Source organism: Haliotis asinina, chromosome 8 (assembly GCF_037392515.1).
Source record: "Haliotis asinina isolate JCU_RB_2024 chromosome 8, JCU_Hal_asi_v2, whole genome shotgun sequence".
Taxonomy (NCBI): Eukaryota; Metazoa; Mollusca; class Gastropoda; order Lepetellida; family Haliotidae; genus Haliotis; species Haliotis asinina.
In genome coordinates, this window is record NC_090287.1 from 34559259 (window position 1) to 34584342 (window position 25084).

Consider the following 25084-nt stretch of genomic DNA (forward strand, 5'->3'; position numbering starts at 1 on the left):
CGAGGAGATGAACACGAAAAGTTCCAGTGTGTTCACGTGTCAATAAGCTCACAAACTGGCTCTTAAAATGCCTTTCTGCAGAAATTTGGGGCAAAACTTTTTTCCTGCAGAAATTTGTGGCAGAAATTTTTATTTCACTACCAGAGTTATCTTAATTGAATAACATTACAGATCTCAGGTATCTTCGGATACCTTATTGCGGACTTTCTTAAGATGGTGTGTTCGTGATAGTACATAGTGATAGTCATGGTCATAAAACTATCCAAATAGTTTACCATTCTGTGCAAATACCTGTAATGGCTAAATATTTGGAAGAGTGTGTATTAGACCGTCCGTTCACTTGTATCAGATAATTTATGACACATGAATTTATGATCTGAATTGTTGGGCTGTGGTTTTTGTGCATCAGAATACGAATATCTGATTCATCAGCAGGAAACTGTATGTACACTTCTGTGTGTATAAAGCATCCTCATGATGTTTTGCATGTATTTGTAAACTTATGGTGATAAAAAAGGGTGATGATGATGATATTAATACCTCCAAGACCGGTATGAGGAATTTGACCAATTCATATCATTATGCCATCAGATGCTTTGGTTCAGTTCTGTGTTAGACTTACACCGTTTCAGGCGTACTTCTTGGCAAAGAGGACAGATGAGGCAGACTTTATCAATCAGCACTCGTTTACAACTGTTGTAGTACTTAATGCCTCTTGATTATTTGCTTCATGGCTGCGTTGTTTGTTGTTCTTAGTTCCCACCTGGCCTGATCCAGTTATTTACTCCTTGTTATTCAAGTACAAGATGTTTGTCACAACATTAAATAATTCTAATCACTTGGTTGTTGTCACTGTTAGCTTGAACATGGTGTAAGAACCTACATAGAAACGTTGCTATATGCAGTTAACACGGAGTTGTTATTAATAAAACCTGATACCGCGCATGCAGCTCTCACATTCTTAACGTAAGTTGAAAAAAAAATAATGAAAGTCTTGCGCCGTGCTTGAGTTATGAACCAAGGATTAAGTTGTCATTACATCGGTGATGTTTAAAAAGACCTGCGGAGAAACACGTTACTGTCAGCCTTCTCATTCGGGGACGGACAATATCCCGTAGAAAAATATTCTTTGGACAAAATCCTTTTCAAGAATATGGTAAAATATCCCGTTTATATTTGTTATTTGCTACCCTTTTTCACCAAAACCCCAGTGAGTGAATTATCATCTCATCATGAGACAAGCTAGTGAGATAAGTTGATTGGCATGTTTTCGTAACAAAGGCCAGTAATTGAATTGTTAAATTGTATAAACGTGTCTGTTATGATGGGAGTTTATATCAGTGTTCCAGTGTGCCATCTTCATATTGTAGGTTACATGTTTTTCAAACAGGAATGAAAAGGATTATGTTAGTCACTCGTGGATTCGTACAAAATACAGCGTTAAACCATTTGAAAATATTCCAATCGTTGTGATTCATCCATCCACATCTAAACATATACAATGGAAGAAGTTGTTATCCATAAATGTTATATATTGAAATGTTGGGTTTTGTACATACAGAACTTGAAAGGGACAATCTGAGTTTACACCCAGTTCCGTCCGGTCCAGTCAACCGGGAAAAATTGAGGCAGTTTGTTTGCAACCCACAGACGTAATAACATGTCATGTGTACAGGGATCACACCTGCCTGTCTGTGTAATTACATAATGTGACAGAGAGAGACCCCAGGTGCACGAGCCATAAATCAGTGTAGTTTGTTTATGGTGTATAGCCTGATAGGTGTTGAGTTGGTCAATAATTGAAGTTGAGTATCGTATAGTGTCATCAGCAGACAAGCAGAGAGACAGGTGTCAATAAACAGACATTGAGTTTTGTCTGTGACAGAGACTGCTTGTTATAATCAAAATGTTTTTCTATTTTTCCCTTCACATGATTTAAAACATTTCAGTTTTTCCTTATTTTCCCTCTGATGTTCACTAATCTGTTTTTTTAACTTATTGGTGTTTGTTTAGGGGCTTAACTATGAGATGCCCTAATTATATAAATATAATTAGCTAATAATTTCCCTGAATAGTGTTCAATCAGGAATAGTTATCAGGATTAACTCTGAACTTTATTCAAAATAAAAGTTCCAACAACCCCCATGATGCCTGATGCACCAGCCTTGCAGACTATGTGACCAGCCAGTGCATAGAGGGGGATCTCCATACACACCAGTGGAACCACCACGACACCATGGGATCACGAACCAACAATCATCTTAAAGGTTATTATAGTCGTCTTAACAAGATTGTGAAGAAGGCCGATCCCAACATCTTTGAGGCATTCACCTTCATGAAGTCAATTCAGAAGAAGAAGTATGTGAAGATGGAGGAGACCCTCCAGAACCTGAAGCAACGCCTCCGTAACAACGAAATTACACTAATGAACTATGCAGATTCTGCATCTTTGCAACTTGAAATTGTGCTAAATTGTGTCAGAATGTATGATGAATGATGAAATAATGTAAATGTAATAAATTGTAATGTAAATAAACACATTTATTCAAATCTGAATTCCTTATATTGAGGCAGACATAAGGCTTAATGAGCTGATCACCCATACACATAATCCAGATTATCCGGATTAGCTGGCAGGAAACACATAATTAAACTTGGCTTAACACTTCTGGTGAAATTCGCACGAAGCAGACCTTTTTTCACTACTCTAACCCAGAAGGTCTGCTTCATATGCATGAACCCCCACTTCGACAGCAACGATAATCTTTGCATACATCACTTGGTACTGGATAGACTCTATAAGACGTCTATTGTCCATGCAACACCAACTGGCATTGTTTCGGTGTATTCCCCGAGTGGTCGTTCTCTGGATTGCGCAATTATTAACCGCGGTGTCCACCCAAGGACAACAGAACCGGGACGATGACCGCTTATAGAGACTACCTGATAAACCACCAATTAACAGGTGTGAAAACTCGATGGCCACTTCGGCATAAATCATTGTTTCAACGAGGCAATTACATTTTCGAGGGCATTGTCACTTTGAACTCTGATGCATTGTCGCATAGCCATTGTTTATCATCTCATCTGGTACGCTACACTTGTCGAGCATGTTGATGAATTCAAATTATGGCCCACATGTCTTACACTGTTATTATTGTATGTAGCTAGTATATGTCCGGTTTCGTCTGTATTCGTCTTAAACCCACATCGCATACAAAAACAATGTAAGCTTACTGGGATTGGAAAATGCACCCCAATACTGTTAAACTATCAAGAACACATCATCCAAAGAAAGTCCGCAATAAGGTATCCAAAGATACCTGAGATCTGTAATTTTATTATTAAGAAAATTCAGGTAGAGAAATAAAAATTTCTGCAAGAAAAAATTCTGCCACAAATTTCTGCAGAAATGCATTTTCAGAGCCAATTTGCATATTAACACGTGAACACACTGGAAACTTTCGTGTTCATCTCCTCGAAATCTTTCCAATGATATAAAATACTAAGTATGTCGTTGTAGCTTGCTCCCTTCTGTGTGTCAAGTAAGGAATCGCTGGCCATTCCTAAGTTGTCTCGCCCGGCCTTTATTTCAGTAGTTCCTTTTCTCCTTGAATTGTCTCATTTGAAGTGATTTACCAAATGATTGTACATATTTATGTGAAATGCATGCAAGATGAGGTAGTTCCAGCGTCTTATGACAGAGTCTCCTTACTAAATTGTAAATACATTTTCCCAGTTGAAGCTGCAAGTCTGCACCTAAACAATAAAAAATACATAACACATAAATATTTGATAGAAGTGAATAACCATCCAAGCACTGGTAACAGGGGCGGAAAACTATGAACGAATCTTGTACTTCCTATATTTTGCGCTGCGCATTTATCAACTAAATTACTAAACAATCGATAGTCACACATGCTATCGATGTTTTTCGTTTCTTCCATCGATTAATTGCTACCGAAGAAGACTCAGCAATTGCAATCCATCGATAGTTCGATGCATCGTTACAGCCCAAATAAGGGTTGTTTGTCTATTAAGCTTGTCTGACAAACAGTGTTCCCCAGAGAATGACATCTCGTATGAATCGGTTTGAATCACCGGTTTGTCTGATCCACCTGCAGCGTTGAATTTCACACCCTTACATGTGCCACAGATAATATAAGAAACACACTTACATTTAAATCAACTATGGGACAAAAAAACCTATTGGAAATAAACGTGAGGATTTAGAAGTCAATCTTTTACTTCGAGGCAACCGTAGATTCAACAAGCCAAAGTTTGACAGTACGGTGTTCGACTGTATACATCTTGGTAAATTTTGTCATGTTTCGAGAGGTAGTCTAATGTGGACACAGCATTGATTCGTCTTACCTAAATCTAACTCCCCTATTGACAAACCGTAACATTTTTGCTCACCGCCCTAACACAATTTTGTGAAAAGGCATTAACCCCAGCTAACACCAGCATGTTTTAAAAACATCCCAAAAACATTTCATGAAATGTTCCAGAAACATTTTTAGAAACATTTTCGAAAACTATAAGGTACGTTAAAGGCGTAATCGCATTTTCGAAACAAAATTGGAGTGAGTGAGTGAGTGAGTGAGTTTAGCTTTACGCCGCACTCAGCAATATTACAGCTATATGGCGGCGGTCTGTAAATAATCGAGTCTGGACCAGACAATCCAGCGATCAACAACATGAGCATCGATCTGCGCAATTGGGAACCGTTGACACGCGTCAACCAAGTCAGCGAGCCTGACCACCCGATCCCGACAAAATTGGATATAATGGGGCATAAATACCTAGTTTAGGTTACCATTGATGCTATGATATTGTTGGTTATGATGTGTGACAGAATTCCAGTTTTATATTTTTAAGAGATGGGGTGTGCAATTATGCCTTTAAAAGTAAATAGTTATTAACAAACAATTGTTTATAAATGAATATAATTTAAAGAAATGTATGCAGTGTACAATATGATGGCATCTTCACTCTGCTTAATGTGTACCAGTTCTACAAAATAGCACTTAAAAGGAAAGACTACGTTTAACATTTATTTCACTAAACATAAAGGATTTGTTGTTGTTTAAGTAAACGGGATTCATTTAAAACCATCTCTTCCACCATTACCAAAAGTCTCAGTTTACTGTTAAGTGACTAAATACATTTTTGAGATAATCACTTGCCCCAACCTGATTCACTGAAACCAGACTTGCAATGTACAATACTCCATTTCCAATCAACATTCACCCTCCATGTGCCTCAACACAAACACACTGTAAACAATGCAATGATACACACAAAGTTGACATTTTATTAATTACATTTCATAAAGTCTTTTTGATGCACATACTGTCCTTGTTGGGCACTGCTAGGACCAATAATATTCACATCCAAAGTCACGTACGTCTAAGAAACCTAAAACAAGGAACTTTGGGTCCTTTCTCCTTCACTGTCCATTCTCAGGAAGTCGGCCATCTTGTCATGGCATTGATGTATCCAGTGTCACTTCCTCTCACTCCTTGTCCTGCTACCACTCTCCAGGGGAAAAACAGCCATCTGGGGGAAGGGTGTGCATGGGGAACAGCATTGCCCAGGGGCCAGTTGGCCCTTGCTGTCTGTAGCAGTCCCAACAGCTGTAGCAGTCCCAACAGCTTTGTCTAGGTAGAATGGAGAGGTCATTTAGTCGGAGGCCCTGCTCACACTCATTTTCAATCTGTTTAGAAATCCATTCTTCAACCATGGCGCCAAATCTGCACGCTCCGTCCTCGCTCTATTCCTCAACTGCATCACCATTTTCTGCATATTTTCCATTTTTTTTATGAGACCAGTCAGTCTTAGTCTCGTTGGTTCTCCATATGACACAGTGATATTGTTCCTCCTCCGCGTAAGGTAGAAACTTAGACTGCATGAGATTTAGCTCTTCATTCCGCCAGGAACAGTCAGTCAGTCTTAGTCTCCTTTGTTTTCCATATCACACAGTGATAATGTTCCTCCTCAGTGCGGAGTAGAATCCATGGGCTTTAACTCTTTCTAGTGCTGACGACGCAAAAGGTGATCAAGTGGGATGGGTCTAACGACATAACACACAAAAGTGTATCCAGTTCATTTTTTAAGTAGTAACTTCTGTGTGATGAAGCACATGGGACAGCCTACAAGGTTTGCCTCTATCTCCCACTGCTCTCACACCCACTCTTTCTTTGTCTTTCAATGGACTCTAGACCAATGCTGGGGCGACACTTGTCGTGAGGTGACATTTGTAACTATTTACACCTTTATCCCCATATACTCGCCCATGTGTCTTACTTAAGTATTTAAGGACAGATAAACCTTAATCACTCTGGCATTAAAAATGTAATACTTTTTTTTCAGGATGGTAACACTTATTGTTGCTGGGTTTATTCTAATTTTATGTTTAGAATTCTCACATCCACAAAATATTGCAAAACCATGAAGTGTCCTAAATTTTACTCACCTAACTGAAAGAAAGATCTGTTGCACATTTAGTGAAGAAAGCATGTTTCAAGAAGGAATGCAAAGTAACTAATAACAAACAAATAAGAAAATGCTTGTCTAACTTTAGACATCTATTAAACGTTGAAAGATATAGGCTTAGACGTTAAATGGGAACATTAAATTGGCGTCTAACAGATGTTGTTATACGTCTAAACCAGATTTAACTTCATCTAGACGTCTAATTGACGTCCTGTGCCTGCTGGGTTGGGACTGTATACTGATATAACTTGTAACTGAAACTGACATCAAGTGTCATTTCAATGACGTGAAATAGTTTCACCCATGTGGTAGCATCATCATTCTTATAATACGTTGAAAACGCTTCAGAAGCAAGTTCGGTATTTTTGAGAGATTTAGACATTATTACTATGATTTGGCATATGTGTCCACAATGTTTTTTAACACGTGATGACAATATTTCATTACACGTGCTCTTGCACAACATTTCTGCAACGTATTAAAAACATTTCAGTGGTATGTTGTGAAATAGTTTCACTCATGTTATTATATGACGTAACTGAATAACATTTGGAAACATACTAAAAATATTGCTAGTATATTAGACAGTATTTGTATGATATCACTTTAATGTGTCCACAATGTTTTTAAAACGTGATTACTATATTTCATCAAACGCGTCCTTGCACAATTTCAGAATCTGCAACGTTTTAAAAAACATTTGAATGGAATGTTATGGAATAGTTTCACCCATGTTATAGCATGATGTTTTTGAAAAACTTTTTGAAAGCATTTCAGTAACATTATGACTCCTTGTGAAACATTTTAATAACGTTCCCAAAATATTTTGATGAAAATGTTTTTGAAAAACCTTTTGAAACCTTATGAAAATGTTTCGAAAATGTTTCGTGTTACCTGGGACCACACGTGTAATTAGGATTACCGTTTCGTAACAATTTTCTACAATGGACGTTTGTAAAATAATTACAAGGGTTGTCGTTGTTTGTAAATATATTAGCAGTCGTTTAAGAAGCCAGAGATCTTCGAAGCAGAGTTGTGTCCCTTAGGCACGCCGGAAAGTATGATCATATGTTCGACTGTCGATCGGCCCCCTATCAGTTACCTTAGTTTATCAGCTCCATACTTTGACACTGGGCTTGAACAGAAAGCGGCAGCATTCACCAAAGCCTCTGCATCCGTTCGGCATCAGTTCGGCATCCGCCAAGGTTGAAAAGCGCCAAGTCAGAATCACATGATCGTAGCTCCCTGAGCGAGTAGCTTAATAATATGTAAACATGTGACGAGATAGAGACATGTGACATTGGCAGACATAGTGTAAGATTTATATATTTCTTAAAAAGCACATCCATCCAGTAATTTAAACTGAATAATTTTAAGTATTTAGTGCTGTCATTTTCATCACAATAACTTATTGATAATAATAGTTTGTGTACATATATTTTCAAATTCGTGGTATTTGGAGCGGAACTAGGGTTGATGTGTTCAGCTTCATGTGCGCGATAAATTTTCAGGATTAGTGAACAGGAATTTGTGCTTTCATTGTAGTTTAAACGTCAGACTGTATTCACGTGTACATGGAATGGCTGTTGACAACAGGGACGATTTAAATAAAGATATAACGTTACGATAGAGGTCAATGAGAAAACATCTAGTGTTGTGCAACCCTGAAGGTTTCCTGCATTCTGCCTGACTCAGCACTTGCCAGACGCCAGTTTTGTCGCAGAGGTAGGAGTTGCAGGACTCCCCTTTCCCTCCCCACGTCGACACCGCTTGACTCAGTCACAGTCATTTCGTTTTGATAGTTGGAAAGGTCGATACTCCGAGATGAAACTTAAGGTGCTCATCAGTATATAACAACATAGCGTGTGACAGGATAACGAAGAGCATAGTTGGATTTAAATTCTGTATCTGACAGAAAACGGGATACGTGAGGAATTTGTGTTTTTGTTGTAGTTTAAAGGTCAGACTGTACCCATAGGTACATGGAATGGCTGTTGATAGCAGGGACGATTTTAAATAAAAATATAACGTTAGAGGTCTATGAGAAAACATCTGGTGTTGTGTAACCCGAAAGGTTCCCTGCATTCTGCCTGCAGCACTTACCAGACACCAGTTCTGTCGCAGAGGTAGGAGTTGCAGGAATCCTCTTCCCCTCCCCACGTCGACGCCGCCTGGCACCGTGTTGGGAAGGTCGATAACAACGAGCCGGAGCATAATGTGCTGATCAATATGAAACAGCATAGCGTATGACAGTATAACGACAAACATAGCTGGATTTAAATCCTGTATCTGACAGAAAGCGGGATATTCGACGATTCTGCTGTTCATTTAGATCGCTGTGTCTCGATAGCCGCATTATTAGCCGCAAGGAGGGACGTAACGACCCAACGGATTCCGAATGAGTTCGGATGGTCCATGTGCTGCCGTTTCTCATCTTGGGTTTTCTAAACCCAGGAGCCTGCATGGCTCGACTGCATGGTTCTTTTGGTATCTGTGTAAAGTAGGTCACTGGGCTTTTTGTGATCACGTGGATGTTTGGCTGCATGCGTAGCATACAACAGCATACGGCAGCATACGTTTTAGAATCCTCTATATCTAACATATTGGGAATCCTCCTTTTATCGTCAAGCATGTGGTACTCCATGAGAATAATATTCTCAACAACGCATCTTCTCAGCGCATGGAGCTATGTTTGTATGTGACCTTGAGACCGAAGAGAGAAGATTGTCAGACATTTGACACTATTTGCGCAGGGACTTACAAGTGACGGAAGTGTATCCCTTTCACCATCGGATAAAGATCAGCCAGACCTGTTGGGTAAGGGAGCAATTATGTATGGGTTTAGTTGGTAGTGATGGTACGCGAATACGGGTGGAATCTGATAACAGCTTTTTATGAGTGAGTGAGCGAATGATATAAACCGACATTTCCTATATAGTCGCTGTAATGGACACAGTTAGGTTTTAACAATACAAACCGTTATTTTGTATGGTGATCTTAGCACTGGACTCCATTGGGTTTTAACAAATTGAAAAGAAACCGTTCTTGTTTGTTTAGACTTTGCACTGGATTCAAGCAAAGTAATATATTTAAATCGCGACGTAGGGTCGTTTATTATCACATATACCACAGAACTGGAGAAAGACTTTCTCCAGTTCTATGCATATATATAGCGTTACCGGACAGACCTTTCATATTTGCCTGTTTATTCGTAACTGACATCCATAAAGGACAGATACCGTTATTGATTATTGATTCCTTGGCTTTGCTCTTCACTGTGCAGTCAACCCATAATTACATATATGTTGATACGTGAAAATGGTATCAACCTGTTTACCATTGATCAAATGAAAAAAACAAACAAACATTGTTATGTAACGTGACCAACAGAGGAAAATCAGTCTGTATTATCTTCTTCTCCGAAACATGTTGCGTGTGCAAATTATATGAATGGCTCTTTGAACACCGGTGATGTAACCTCTGAGTGAGTGAGTGTAGTTTTACGCCGCACACAGCATTATTCCTGCTATATGGCGGCGGTCTATAAATAATCGATTCTGGACCAGATAACCCAGTGATTAACACTCTGAGCATCGATTTGCACAACTGGGACCCGCTGACACGTGTCAACCAAGTCAGCCAGTCTGACCACCCGATCCCGTTAGTCGTCTCTTACGACAAGCATAGTCGTCACCTTTTGTGGCAGGCAAGGGTTGCTGACGACATATTCTACCCCGGACCTTCACGGGTCTCTAACACTGGATCATAACAGGTGGCTAAAAATAGGAGTATACACTTGCCAATAACGGTTGTCACCCCTAGTCCTATTAATAAAGTTGAAGCCATTAATGGCATGAGTGCAACTAAAGCTCTGTCGCGTTTGTTTTAATAGTACGTCGTTAAATTGGAGTTAAAGAACGCTTTTTCTGAGAAACCAACTTGTAGGGCACAAGTGACGTGTAGCTGAGTAACAGGGTGGCTGACTGGGCTGTGGTCTCACAGTTTCAAGCAAAAATTGGTATCACATGGGGGTTGTATACTCTAGATAACTAGATACCTGGGTGTTTATAAAACCTTACTCCATGACTGACTGGTGTATCTCGAATGTGATGTGTAATGATATCAAATGTCCGTGATAACTCCCTAATATATTAAAGTTTGCAGTTAAAGAAGGGAAAGGGGGATTCCTTGTCGTCAATACCCGATATCAGGGGTCACTCGTGCAGTCAGCCACTATTACCTGGCCCCGATTTCTCGAAACAAACTTAAGTTTTTACTCAAATCTCAAATTCAGTTTCACAACTTGAAACAGCTGAATTTTTAACTCAACTGCATTTTTTAAATATAAAAGCCCAAACAACTTAAGTAATCTATCCACCAAACTCCTATAACCTATAACTCCCCTATAATTTGAGTTTTATGTCGATTTCAGTTCATTCTGTGAAATGAGTTTTCTCAAAGTTGAGTAAAAACTCAGACTCAAGTCAAAATTCAGACTTATGTTTGTTTGGAGAAATTGGGGCCTGGTCACACGAACCATAGCTATTTACAGGATACCTAGTCTGTCACACAGACTCTGAAACAAATGTACACAGTGCAGCCCATGCAGGTATAGAATGTATGGCAAGTCTAGATTACCGCAGTGTTTGAAAATGAAGAGCATCCATGGGATCCCTTTTATTTTATCTTATTTTAATCATTTTATTTCTGTAAAATACATGTAGTTTTCACTAAACCACGACATAGCTTATATCTACCAACTGCCCAATATACGGCTGACTAACACAAAACGGCGAACCCTACATGACCTGTGGTCTCTGAGAAATGTTTATACAGTAGTCCATTTGATTGTAAGCTCACTGCACAAATAGTTAAATATGGGTTACACGTACACAAGGACCACGAGGCATTTCCCACTGACGTTTGTTCCAAAATCGGGTTTGTTTGCATTTATCTGTTTCTTACAAATTAGTTTGTATACTGGTAACATCTCGTTTGTGTTTATTTATTGTTTGAATCTGCACTTTATGATCTAGCTGGGCAGTGGGACAGCCTAGTGGTTAAAGCGTTCGCTCGTCACGTAGAGCCGGGTTCTTTTCTCCACTTGGGCACCATGTGTGAAGCCCATTTAGGCGTGCCCGGCCGTGATCTTGCTAACGACTTTAGGATCCAGCCGCGTAGATGATCATAATCAAGTCAAAGTTTATTTATATACACAAGGACAGATATAGGTGATAATGCAGAACACGTATGCTGACAAGATAAGGTTTAGCTATTCAGATGAAACAGGACTGGAAACTTAGTCACATGTCAGTCAAGCTGTCACGGCTAAATCTATGCCCCGGTTCATAAACCGCTGTGGGCGCAATGTCATAAGCATCAGTGTCAGATCAATACTACCAGTATCATAATGGTATGATAAACTGGTCGGTGCACTACGTAACTATAGACACTATAAGTACTTTCTAGTTATAGTTACACCCTCACTCTCAGCCTACCCGTGACGATCCAGGGTAGAACTGATCTTCAATAACCATGTTTGTCGTAATAGGTGACTTTCAGGAACAAGCGGTCAGCACTATATTCCAGTTGCTTAGATCGGTGCTCATGCTGTTGATCACTGGATTGTCTGGTAACAAAATTATTATTTACAGACCGCTGCCATATAACTGGTGTATAGCCGAGTTTGGCGTGAAATAGACAGACAAACCGGTGGAGACCCGAGTTTTATAATCTCTTGCCTCGCGTTGACGTATTGCACTCGGGACAGTGACGACACATACGCGATATGTATCAAAGGCATGTACAAAGACAGGTGGACGTTATCAGTTCAGTAGGCTATTTCCAACCATAGTGTTGTCAGCTTCAAAATACGTATGTGTGTAGGTGAATTTTTTCAGAGTTAATAATAGTGGCTACTGAGAGTAACACACAAAAAGATCGAATGAATATGAACGTAAAGTAAATATTGCTTCCTCAGTGGTCCACTTACAACTTGTAGACCTGCATCTTGACCTTGAACTCTAAATGACCTTATTACCGAACGCCCCCCGCAGAGAGAGAGAGAGAGAGAGAGAGAGAGAAGGGGAGGGAGGGAGAGAGAGAGAGAGAAGGGGAGGGAGGGAGAGAGAGAGAGAGAGAGAGGGAGGATGATAATCATCAGCGTTCACGTTCAATGTCAACTGCACAGCTATAGAGCTTTGTAAGGCAATATGTGACCTTACCGACGGGTAAGGTTGCTGTGAAGTGACCTCTGATCTCACAGGTCCTTGATAACCGCGTTCCAAGGTGACGGTGTGTCCGGCTCTACATGCACAAATACACATGGCGTAAGCTGGCTAATCGAAGTGTGTACTGTAGCCGCGTCAGGTTCGTCTTATCGCAGGTCGTATCGTCCAGTTGCCCGGAGAACGAACCTTGTCATCATAGACCTCGCTGAGAAGCTAAATCGTAAGACATAAGTATTTTTCAAAGCAAAATAACTGACACATTCTTCGTCGCAGCATTAAACACAACCCATGTACTTGATTCAACGATAAATCAGACGTGGACTTCACGCCATTATCAATTGTAAGTCTTTTTTGTTTATTGTTCGATACATCGCTTTGGGCATTATTCCAGCTATATCTGTATCTACACAGTCTAATGTACTTACTAATCCATGTTAATGACAGGTCGGTTTTGTCCTGGTTAAATATGTAATTGCAGACCACAGAACCGTATTAATCGGTGAACGAGTGAAGTGAGAGGTTGATACGAGCTTATACACTGATACTGATCATACCGTCAACCAAACTCAACATCACGCGACACTCTCAACACGCCTACCTACGCACAAGGAAGATCGGTTCACACAATGACCTCTAAAACTGTGAAGACAACTCTCTGACAAGCAGCTGTCATATGCTCTCTCGCAGAGCACCAGCGCTATCTAAGTTCCTATGACTATGTTTCAGGAGGACTGAAAAAACTGTGATACAGTATTGTCCACAACAATGTCGAAGGAGGAAGAACAGGAACCGCTCCTTGGGGAGGTGGACCCAAAGCCCAAGTCGTTCCTGAAGGCCATGATTTTGTGTGGGGTAATGATGGTTCTCTATATGTCTGGCTTAATCTCCCTCGTCCCGCTCCTCAGCCAGTATATACGTGTCAGAGTTGCTGACAGTTACACTAACAACACCAACGGCAGCGTCGACGCTGTTGACGTCTGCAAAAGAAATAACAGTGACGACAACGTGCGACTTGGAATCAAAATCCAAGAGGAGGCGTCAGAAATGTTGCTATTTATTACACTGCCAGGTTCGATTATCTCAGTCTTTGTCAACCTCCTTCTTGGGTCGTACTCTGATTTTCTTGGCAGACGATTCCTGTTTTTTGTACCTACCTTTGGAGCAACCCTGAAGGCAACTTTCATGTGCTTCATCATTGGCTTCAACATGCCTCTTAATTGGGCCTACCTTGCGTACATTTTGGAAGGATGTACCGGCGGATTTACGGCCTTTCTATTAGCCGTATTTGCATACACTGCCGACGTCACAACCCCTGGGAGGAAGCGAACTGTCATGATAGCTCTCATGGAGGGTATTTTAGCTGTTGCCGGAGCAGTTGGACAACTGGCTGTTGGTTTTATCATTGAAGATGTAAGTTACCTGTACGCTGCCATAATGGTTGCTGCCATTTTTGGTATCGCACTTCTCGTGGTCGTAACAGTTCTGCCTGAAACTATGACCCACAGAATGGAGAAACAGTGGTCACCGCTGCCACATATCAAGAAGGTTTTTGGATTCTTCTTCACCCGTGGATCAGGCAAACAGCGGGCTATGTATATACTGTCGTTGCTCATATTTTACTTTGGAGTGATTGTCAATCTGGGTCGGACTTCAGTGGAAACTCTCTATCAATTAGACAAGCCGTTTTGTTGGAGCCCCTTGAAAATCGGTTACTATGGTGCGATCAAACTGACCATCACTGTCGCATGTAGTGTTGTTGGGTTGAAGCTTCTCCAGCCTTGCTTCCGGGATATGACAATTGCCTTGATTGGACTGGCGTTCGGAGCAGCATCCTTCGTGATGGAGGGACTGGCTTTCAACGACTGGATGCTATATTCGGGTAGGTACTTAAAGAGTTTCTGATCCATCACCATAACCTATAAAGCATAGACACAAATCTCCGTTAATCTTTAACGATAATAATAAAATAATAATTTATATGGTGCCTAGTATCTGTTGGACAAGTTGCTCACTGAACGCCATAATCAGAATCTGATTATTATTACCCTGGATAACCCAAGCTGCCGGTTAGACCGGTTAGATGGTTAGAAGGCTGTAGTCACATGTCTTAATCCAACCGGGTACCCATTTTGTACTGGGTGAACAGAGGCAAGTTTGAACAAAACTCAGCTGCCTAAGCTGACACTGGTCAAATGTATATCACATCTTCAGTAACAAACATGGGGTAAAATATTTATAATTATTTCATATTAACTGTAACGTTCTGTATAGTGAATCTGGTTGACATAGTCAGTGGAAGCCAATGGAGCGAATGGAGACAACTGACCGTGATACATGGGTCAGTCTGACCAGTGACATGCCCCATAAACAGTCATGTGTTCAAGATGTGATGGAAATAACGAATTATCCAACTTTATTTCTTCACGTTGACAAGATACTATGAACCATTTCCTTGTTTCAGTGCCAGTGATAGGGCTCATAGCCTTCAATGTAGTTCCTGTCGCCAGGGCAACCATGTCCAAAATGACATCTCCACTGGAACAAGGTATGTTTGTCTAGTGGTTTGCAATGATGAGAACCTAAAAATGTAGGTACCTAAGTATGCAAAATTCTGATCGTTTTTTCGAACGATATGTCAACATATATGTGATATTCCTCTTCAGACCTGTGAAGGTCCGGGGTAGAATAGGCCTTCAGCAACCCATGCTTGCCGTAAAAGGCGCCTCTGCTTGTAAGAGGCGACTAACGGGATCAGGTGGTCACGCTCGCTGACTTGGTTCACACATATCATCGGGTCCCAATTGCGCACATCAGATCAGATTCGGCTCCTGCTGTTGATCACTGGATTGTCTGGTCCAGATTCGATTATTTACAGACCGCCTCCATATGGCTGGAATATTGCTGAGTGCGGCGTAAAACTAAACTCACTCACTCACTCACTCGCTCCTCTTGATGTTTCCTATTCTCTTTGTCTAATCATGCCTTACTCTAAAATTGAACATAAATATGAAACGCTCTTCCATTGATGTTTCGGGGCGGTGGGATAGCCTTGTGGTCGCTTGTCACGTCTAAGACCAGTGCTCGAATCTCCACCTGGATTCAATGTGTGAAGCTTATTATTACCAGATGGAATTCTGACTGCTGAAAGTGGCTCAAAACCACACCAGTTCACTCATCACTCACCGATTGTCTTTGTTTAAATGTGTTACATCCTATTACTGAACATAAATATGCTCTTCCATTGATGTTTCCGATTTCATAAGGTGCTATATTCTTTAACTGAGTATAAATATGAAATGATTTTCCATGTTTACAATTTCCTTTGCATAGATGTGAAATATCTGTTTTGTCCTGAATACAAATATGAAACGCTCTTCTATTCGTGTTTCCAATTTTCTTTGCACAAGTGTGCAATATCCATATTTTCCTGAATATAAATATGAAACGCTCTTCCATTCATATCTCCGATCTTCTTTGTTTACAGGTGCTTTATTCTCTAGTATTGCTGCCATGGAAACAATCTGCAACACCATGTCCAACACTCTCTACAACGCCGTGTATCAGAGTACTGTAGGGGTGTTCAGAGGGGCCGTATTCATAATGATGGCAGGGTTTGGAGTTCTCACTGCTGGATTGATCGTGTAAGTATCACATGTTATATATACCTCCGGAAACTGCAAACTGTGCGATATTACGCTAACGTACATCATCAGTACTGCAAACGCTTTCTACGGAGTTGTATGAATAATATTTTGGCAAAATCGTTAGTTTGCAATAGCTCGTATAAGACGAGGCCCACAATGGAATTGTATAATATGTGGTCCTAGGTTATACGTGTAATGAAGTGTGGAGAATGGGAAATTACATGATGATTACACTCTGAGCAAACCAGTGCCAGAACACTAACATTATGACTAAATTTTATTTACTTGAGAATACGATACCATGAAATTAACCACGTCACCGAGCTTGACCTCGCGAGTAAGTCACTAAGTTGCTGGAATCTTTTCTCTGTATCTCCTCGGGGCAAAGGCGAGTTTACATTGGTATGAATACCCTCAATCTTCCCCCTCGCTAGAACGAGGCCTCAGCCTTATTGACCTTATGAGGTAAGTATTAATGCGTTGAGAATACGATGACATGCAAACAATAAGCCAAATGACCCAACCTGACCGCCTTACCTGGGGTCTGTTCGCTGTATGCTCACACTGCTGATATAAGGTGAGTTTTCATTGGTCTGAACCCCTGCCTTCTCACACGCGGTTGCAAGGCCTCCGATTGGTCACACCTCTCGAATAACAACTGAATGTAATTACATGCCTGGGGATGGGGAATGTTCTACTCAAATACTGGAGTTTCCGCATGTTAAATGTTGTATTTGTGGACATAAATTGTGCATACCCTTAATTATTTAGCTTGAAGGCAAAGTGCACCCTAACGTAGCTTAACCCTAACCATACGGTCCCGCCGTGATAGTGCTAAATATTGCTAAAAGCGGCCTAAAACCACACTCCCTGTCTTAATTATTTCAAACAACTTATTTAAACTGAATATTCATCTTCACACATAGTACATGGTGAAACGAAACCTTCAGGTTTCTAACTTGCAGCTGACATATATAATTCTGTATGTTGTAGGGTCTTCCTCTGCATCTCTCGGGACAGCGGGGACCTTGTCTACGAGGTGACAGTTCCTCCACCCAGCGAAGACGTGACTGTGAATAAGGAGACAACGTCATCGTCCGTACATACGTGTACAGACACGACAAGCAATAGATGAAACTGAGACACATGCACATGCCCAAGGCAACTGTGCGTGGAGAAGTTAGTGAAGATCTCATTAATATAAAACCGTTTTCTGGGTCATATTTCTGGAGCTGAAATGACGTATTTCTTCTATCATTTTGAACATTCGTGAAAATATACCACCAGTATGGCGGCATATGTGCCTTGCGATTCGGACGCGTTGCTTTCGTGAGACAAAAGAACACTTTTATCATTAACCGACCATACCGGTAAAGACAAAGATCAGCACTGTAGATGTTTTAGTGTAAAACCCAAACGGCTAGCAAATCTTTCCACTAGGCACTGACGTGTTTCTTTGGAGCTTTTTTATTATTGTTGTTGTTTGGGTTTGCTAACGATACTGCTCACCAGTGTTCCAGCTATGTAACCTTGAGCTGTAAATAACAGCGCATCTGGATCACACAATCCAGAGAATTACGTTAGTGATCGGGGTCCGATTACATGCAGTCGACCAAGTTGTTGAGCTTGACCGCCTGACCACTACAGCTGGGTGATCTGTTTATAATCATGTGGATGTAATACATTTATAATATCGCTGAGTCTCGTACCAATAGTAACGTCCCAATGTGCTCATAGGATTGAGTCCAGGATTAGATTTAATGTCCAAAAGGCATAGGAGGTTGTATTTACTAAGAAGGTGTACGCCCTAAATATAAGTACACTTTGATACATTATTAAGGCACTTTGCATCAATGACAAAATTGTTGCTGTGTCGTAAGCTGTTAACTCAAGTATTAATGAATGGCAAGGTAAACCATAAATTTCCTTGGGAGAAACAATTTGTCCCGAGATTTTACAAACCAAAAATGAATCGATCTAGACACATCGGAATGTTAACAATGTATCTATTTAGACACATCTGTATTCTTTTATGATGGTTTCAGTATTGAATGTTCCTTTGAAGTGATTTACACACATCTGTATAGTTTACTGTTGAATATAACGACACATACGGTATATTTCGATGCCGGTTTCATGAAATTAACATGTGTGTGTGTGTGTGTGTGTGTGTGTGTGTACGCGCGCGTGTATGTGTATGTGTGTGTGTGTGTTATTCACGCATTCCACAATAAAGAATAACTCCAGTTGTTTACGTGTTCACAATGACTTCAACGGTTTCACCTGTGATGACCTCGCAGTTACAAGGTATGGACACTGCGGTACAGTCAGTAATACATACACATAACCTGTGCTCAACCTGTTACTGTACAAAGAAACCCCACTTAGGTTTAAAGCTCTTGGGAACCGCAGTTAGGTCCAATGGTCTTGAGATCTGTAGCTAGGCTCAACGCCATTGGCAACTGTAGCTAGGCTCAGCGCTCTTGGCAACTGTAGCTAGGCTCAACGCTCTTGGCAACTGTAGCTAGGCTCAGTGCTTTTGGCAACTGTAGCTAGGCTCAACGCTCTAGAGAACTGTGGCTAGACTCAACGCTCTTGGCAACTGTTTTGTGGTTTAACGCTCTTGAGAACTTACCTTGTATTAAAGATCTTAGGAATAGTATCTGAGTTCGATGCTCTCGGGAACTATACCCGAGTTCAACGTTTTGGGCAACAGTAACTCGTTTCAACGCTCTTGAGAACTGTTCCTGGGTTCAACGCTGTTTGGAACCGCACCTGTGTTCAGTCCTCTGACCCGTACTTGGTTTCAAAGCTCTTGGGAGTCCTACCTGGGTTCATCGATTTTAGGAACTGTACTCGGGTTCTACACGCTTGGGATATGTACCTGGGTTTAACGATCTTGTGAACGTAACCCAGGTTCAATGACCTTGGCAACGATACTTGGGTCCAGCGCTCTTCCGAACCGTACCTGGGTTCAACACTCTTTGGAACCATACTTATGTTCAACGCTCTTTGTGAAATACTCCTGGGCTCAAAGCTCATGGGATACGTACCTGGTTTCTACACTCTTGGGATCTCGTTTATTGTAAAATGATATTCTATTTCCCACTTCACATCACCAGGCTAACTATAACATCTGTAAAGTAATAAGTAAAGATAAAGAAGAAATTGTTTTCAAACCATAGTGTCTACGTTCATGACTTGTGAAAAGACATCGACGTCCAAGAATGTTCCACGTCAGACTCAACAGTCAGAAGAAACTCTATCAGTTTCACAATGAGATGAACAAACCGAAAATGTGTTTTCTGTGTTACAACAATGACAGTACAATGGTGCATCATGATAATGGATTTATACACATGTTACGACGAAAATATGTTTGTAGAGTTTATTAGTTGTTATTTGTTTTGCTTGTTAGTTTTCAATGCCGCACATCATCCTTTATCAGACTATTGGTTAGTTCATGAATATTAATTGAAGACATTGTTTTTATCGAAACACGAAGATAAAGCTCGGAAACATAGGAAACCTAATAACGGTCAATGGTCAATCCAGGTATTAGACTCTATCTGGAACGGAAGATACTGACCCCGCTTGACGTGGACGTTACGCTCGTTTATCATACACTCTACCATTGACTTGCCCCGATAAGTATGCAAACACATGCGGACAGATAGCATGCATTACTAAACTACTATCATCCTTTCTCGTGATCGTTTCAGTGGTGTACTTAATTGTTGTTATCAACGCTTTACTCATGTGATTACGTACGGTCTTGTGATTGTTTCCATAGGGTGACTGAAGCATCATTGCAGTGTGCGTGGAACACGAGCAGGATGGGAAAAGACGGTAGCTCTATCGGATACAGTATCCAAAAGGATGATGATGATGATGGTGGTGTTAATACCAAGAATGTGTCCTTGTTGAGGGCCATGGTGGCGTGTGGGATGGTTGCGGTACTCTATATGTCAGGTGTTTTGGCCATGACGCCAGTTATGACTCAGTTGGTGAGAAAACGGATAGCCGAGTCCTACACCAACAACACAAACATCAGCATCGGCACTGAGAACACCTGCAGGAGGAATAAAAGCAACGACGATAATCCGATTGGGGTCAAGATCCAGCAACATTCGGCGGACATGCTGCTGTACTTAACCATCTCCGGAACCATTATTTCCATCTTTGTGAACCTGGTTATTGGATCCTATTCCGACTTCCTTGGAAGAAGAGTCCTATTCTTCATGCCAAACCTAGGGGCGGCTCTAAAAGGAGCAGTTCTCTGTCTTGTCATGTGGTTCCGGCTTTCCCTTAACTGGCTCTTTTTGGGCTGCGTTTTGGAGGGTCTCTCTGGGTCTTCTAACGGGTATCTCTTGGGTGTATTTGCGTACACTGCAGACGTCACGGTGCCTGGGAAGAAACGCACTGTTATGATAGCTATTGTGGAGGGTTTCTTTGCAGTAGCTGGGTCTGTTGGTCAGTTGGCCGTGGGATTTATCCTAGATAAAGTCAGTTATTTTTATGCTGCCATAATGATTACAGCAGTCCTTACTATTCCACTGATCTTAATATTTACAATCCTACCAGAAACAATGACCAAGAAGGTGGAAAAACAATGGTCTCCTCTGCCACACATCAAGAAGGTTTTGGGTTTCTTTACCACACAAGGTTCTGGTAAACAGCGAGCTTTGTATATACTAGCATTGCTTATATTCTTTCTGGGAATGTTCCGAAATTATGGACGGGCAAACATGGATACCCTGTATCAATTAGACGAGCCGTTTTGTTGGAGCTCTTTGAAAATCGGCTACTACGGCGCTATCAGATTGTCCTTCTCTGTTTTGAGTAGCCTGTTTGGAATCAAACTTTTACAACTGTGCATTCGGGACATGACAATTGCGTTGTTGGGATTAGCTTTCGGCGCAGCATCGGTGGTGATGGAGGCACTGGCCTTCAACGATTGGATGATGTATTCGGGTGAGTTTGTAGAGGTTTTTCATATGTCTCCAGTTAACAGTTATTGAGCTCAACTACATATAAATCAGTCACTTATGATCAGGTTCTGTAGGTGTCAACAATTAACCATTAATATTTCATTTATAAACAACACAGGGACGGTTTGTTTCGTAAGACAATTTTACAACGTGACAGTTTCACTCCTGATGTTGAACTGATCAGCAACTATTTTGCAGGTACCTTTTTCGATTTGAAGAATTTGTGCCTACTTGACATACCTTTGCATGTGTTTGTGATCCGTAGCCCTATAGCACATCCATCAAAATTTAATCGTAGAAAGGCTGTTTATGGCTGTTTTATGGCTGTGGATATGTTTATGAAAATGGTTTCTCGGCTTTTACTAACTACTCAAGTTGAATTCCCTACACGGGTAATATGCTTTCAGTTCCTTCTTGGTTTCATCCTCCTCCTTTTTGGCTGACGTGAAGTTAAAGAAAGCGAAAACTAAAGTACCAAGTGAACACTGCTTTATGCCACTTTTAACGATGTCTCTGCAATATCACAGGTCAGGATCATGCAGAAATAGGTGTTTAACCACTTGACTATTTCTGGTATTTCACTACGCTACCTATCGAATTAGATGGCGAACGTGTTCCCAATAACATGACTTCACACCCTCCTCCGCGTGTGGATATTTAAATCCACCACATGTGTATTTTTCTATTTTGTATTTGTCTGGAATCTTGTCTTGAATTCCTAAATGTAGAGGCTAATACTGCCATGAGTAACACAAATCATACTTTTTTCGTCTTTAGTTTTCACATGACATCAATCGTATTTATTAAAATACCCATTGGCTTTGACGAAAGACTTCACGTCTTATTCCACACATTTGAATTTTTTGCAGTACCTCTGATCGGCCTGTTATCATTCTCCATCGTCCCTATAGCTCGTTCTGTCATGTCGAAGATGACATCCCCCACTAAACAAGGTGAGAATGCTTTTATGCTTCCTGACACAATATTCCTGCAATATCACTCCGGAGTGTCTCGTAGATTGTACCCACTAATCGATCAATGGTCTTCCGTGTGGCAAGAGAACGCTTTATGGTCATTGCGCACAGGAATGAAGTGTATTTGAATCCACATATCAACACGAATGTCATAGCAGCATGTGCTCCATTAGTGATACAAATATGAAGTGAATGAAACATCCATTATCTGTGTGTGCACTAATTAACTAAGTAATTTACTCCAGGCATGCTTGCACTTTCTTTTGTACATCAACGTATTTTACCGCCTTCGTGGAATGATGACCTGAGATAGACCTTAGTCGCCATGCCGACATAACATGCAACACAGATGTTAAAATACTAAAACACGTCTTACTCGAAAAGACACGATTGCACGTGCGACACGCGTTCTAGGAAATTGCGTTTTTGAGCAAAGCTGTCTAATGCCGGAAACAGTTTCACAAGATATTTCCATGTTGTTGCAAGTGCTATGCAATGTTCTGTGTTGCAGGTGCTATGTTCTCCAGTATTGCTGCCGCGGAGAGTGTGTGTGGCGTGGTGACGCAGACCTTATACATGTCAGTCTATCGCTCCACTGTTGACACATTCAGAGGTGCAGTCTTCATCGTTATGGCCGGAATAGGAGGAATCTGCGCTGTCTTTATTATGTGAGACCTATTAACATCTATGGATGACTACAAAATACTTTCTTAACACTTTTATCATTACCTGTAAGCAATAAGTGTAAGCATTTATCTATCTACTACCTAATGACATGCATCTAGTCTCAAGCGATTTACCGAAAGTCGGCATTTCAATAGTCTCTCGGACATTACTAATATACTTTAATTTGGTGTGGACAAGAAATAAAGATGAGAAAGACTTTTGGAGGATTCAGTGTGCCGTATTTGTTTCATGACATATGCGTTTTAGTCTGCCATACAGACCCTGAAACAGATATCTTTAAAAAAGCCCGTGCAAATCTAGAATATGTGGCAAGTGTAGATATCCCTGATGTTCGTAAGACTGAAACTGAAGAGGGTCTCTCAGCTGTTTTTTTTATTTTGTGGTCTGATTATTTATTCTGGCACAGTTTGTTCTATATACTATGTTTATTTCAGAGACTAAATGTTAGTTTGACTTGTTCTATGAGGACTAGCTTGTAATACAGTGGCTGTGTATCGTACATTTACGAGGCTTCTTAATATTCATCTGAAATCAAAATTAAAAAAAGGCAAAAACGCATAGTTGGTTATTTATCAAGCATGGATGGTGGCATTAAAAGGTTTTGACGTATATTTTCACGAGACCAAGCACCACAGAAAAACCTTATCTGTGTATTCTGGCACTATGTGTAACGCGTTTGTTTATATTGGCAGTGCATTCCTCCATTTGACCAAGGGAGACGCCAAAGAAACAGAGTCTGTTGTCGAGCCTTCGGCCAAGGTCGAAATGAAGTCACCCAGCAGGCAACCATGACGTCATCATGACGTAACTTACCTGTGACCTTAACAGTATATTATAAGTATGGTGCTTGTAACTGTGTATTTAACGAATAGGAGCAAATGTTATTGCATTGAACGATGAATTATGAAAAACAATAACAATATAACAACGGGAGACTCGAATGTTTGTTGCGGTGTGGTACACATGTGATGAAAGCGTTCGCTCGTCACGTCGAAGACCCGGGTTCGATTCCCCACATGGATACAATGTGCGAAGCCTACTCCTTGTGTCTTCAGCCGTGATATTGCTGACATCAAAAGAGGCGTTAAACCAAACTTACTCACTCATTCGAATAATTGGAATCAGACTGACGCTTGTTATATCGGAGGAATACAACTGATAGACGGCGCAGTTTTAAAGTTCCTACAATTTGAACAGTATATTGGCAGCTTCTTTCATATCAGATCGAGCTTTACAACTGAGTAGCGTAGCATCGAATATGCCATTTAACCGAGAAACACAGCGTGTTACATTTTAACCGAGAAACATAGTGTGTTAGTTTACGTACGGGAGCATCGACTTTGCTTTTACACTCGGTAGTACACATACGGATTGTTTCTTTAGTCGCAATGAGTGCCGGTTAAGACAGCTTCCACTGTATACTGTAAGTGGCCGGGACAAAACCAACAATTCGTTATATCCGTCAGTGCGATGTAGCAGTAGTTTGCTGTAGTTTCTTCCGTCAACGAGGCACAGGTGGTCCGTTAGTACGGTAGTGATTCCCTGTGCTGCATTACCTTGAATACAAGGAACCTGTTCAGTATTGTAACTGACTCTAACTGACTGTATCACTTCATGACCCACTTCATGTACATGAAGTGGGTCGTTGAGGTAGCCCGGTGGTAAAGTATTCGCTTCTCACGCCGGAGATCCGGGTTCGACCCATATGGGTGCCAAGTGTGAAGCCTATTTCTGGTGTCGCCAGTCGTGATATTTCTAAAAGCATCGCAAAACAATACCCGCTTAGTGTACATGAAGCAGTAAAGTATTAGTATGTGTAGTGATCGTCACATATTATAAGCACACTATATTAACATGTTGAGACAATCCCAAATCCCATCCCCAAATGCTGTATCTAAAGTTTTAAGTCTGTGTATCAACAAAACAAACGCAACGTTAAGGTTACTTGAGCACTAGCTGCCGCACTGGAGTGTATTTTCAAACATCACACAAAAGCAAATGCACGACGAAATTCCTCGAATGAGCGACCCAAGTCAAAAGATAGATACAGTATCTCATAA

At 40.8% G+C, this 25084-nt stretch overlaps 1 protein-coding gene across 1 annotated transcript; it reads left to right on the forward strand.

Annotated features, from left to right (window-relative positions):
• Nucleotides 1-13892: 13892 nt before the first annotated feature.
• LOC137295229 (lysosomal proton-coupled steroid conjugate and bile acid symporter SLC46A3-like) lies at nt 13893-23816 on the forward strand. Its single transcript, XM_067826547.1, has 8 exons — nt 13893-14607; nt 15190-15273; nt 16213-16369; nt 17366-17467; nt 20166-21346; nt 22233-22316; nt 22849-23005; nt 23717-23816. Exons 1-8 carry the CDS (start codon nt 13911-13913, stop codon nt 23814-23816), a joined length of 2562 nt encoding a protein of 853 aa, XP_067682648.1. The 5' UTR covers nt 13893-13910.
• Nucleotides 23817-25084: the final 1268 nt, after the last annotated feature.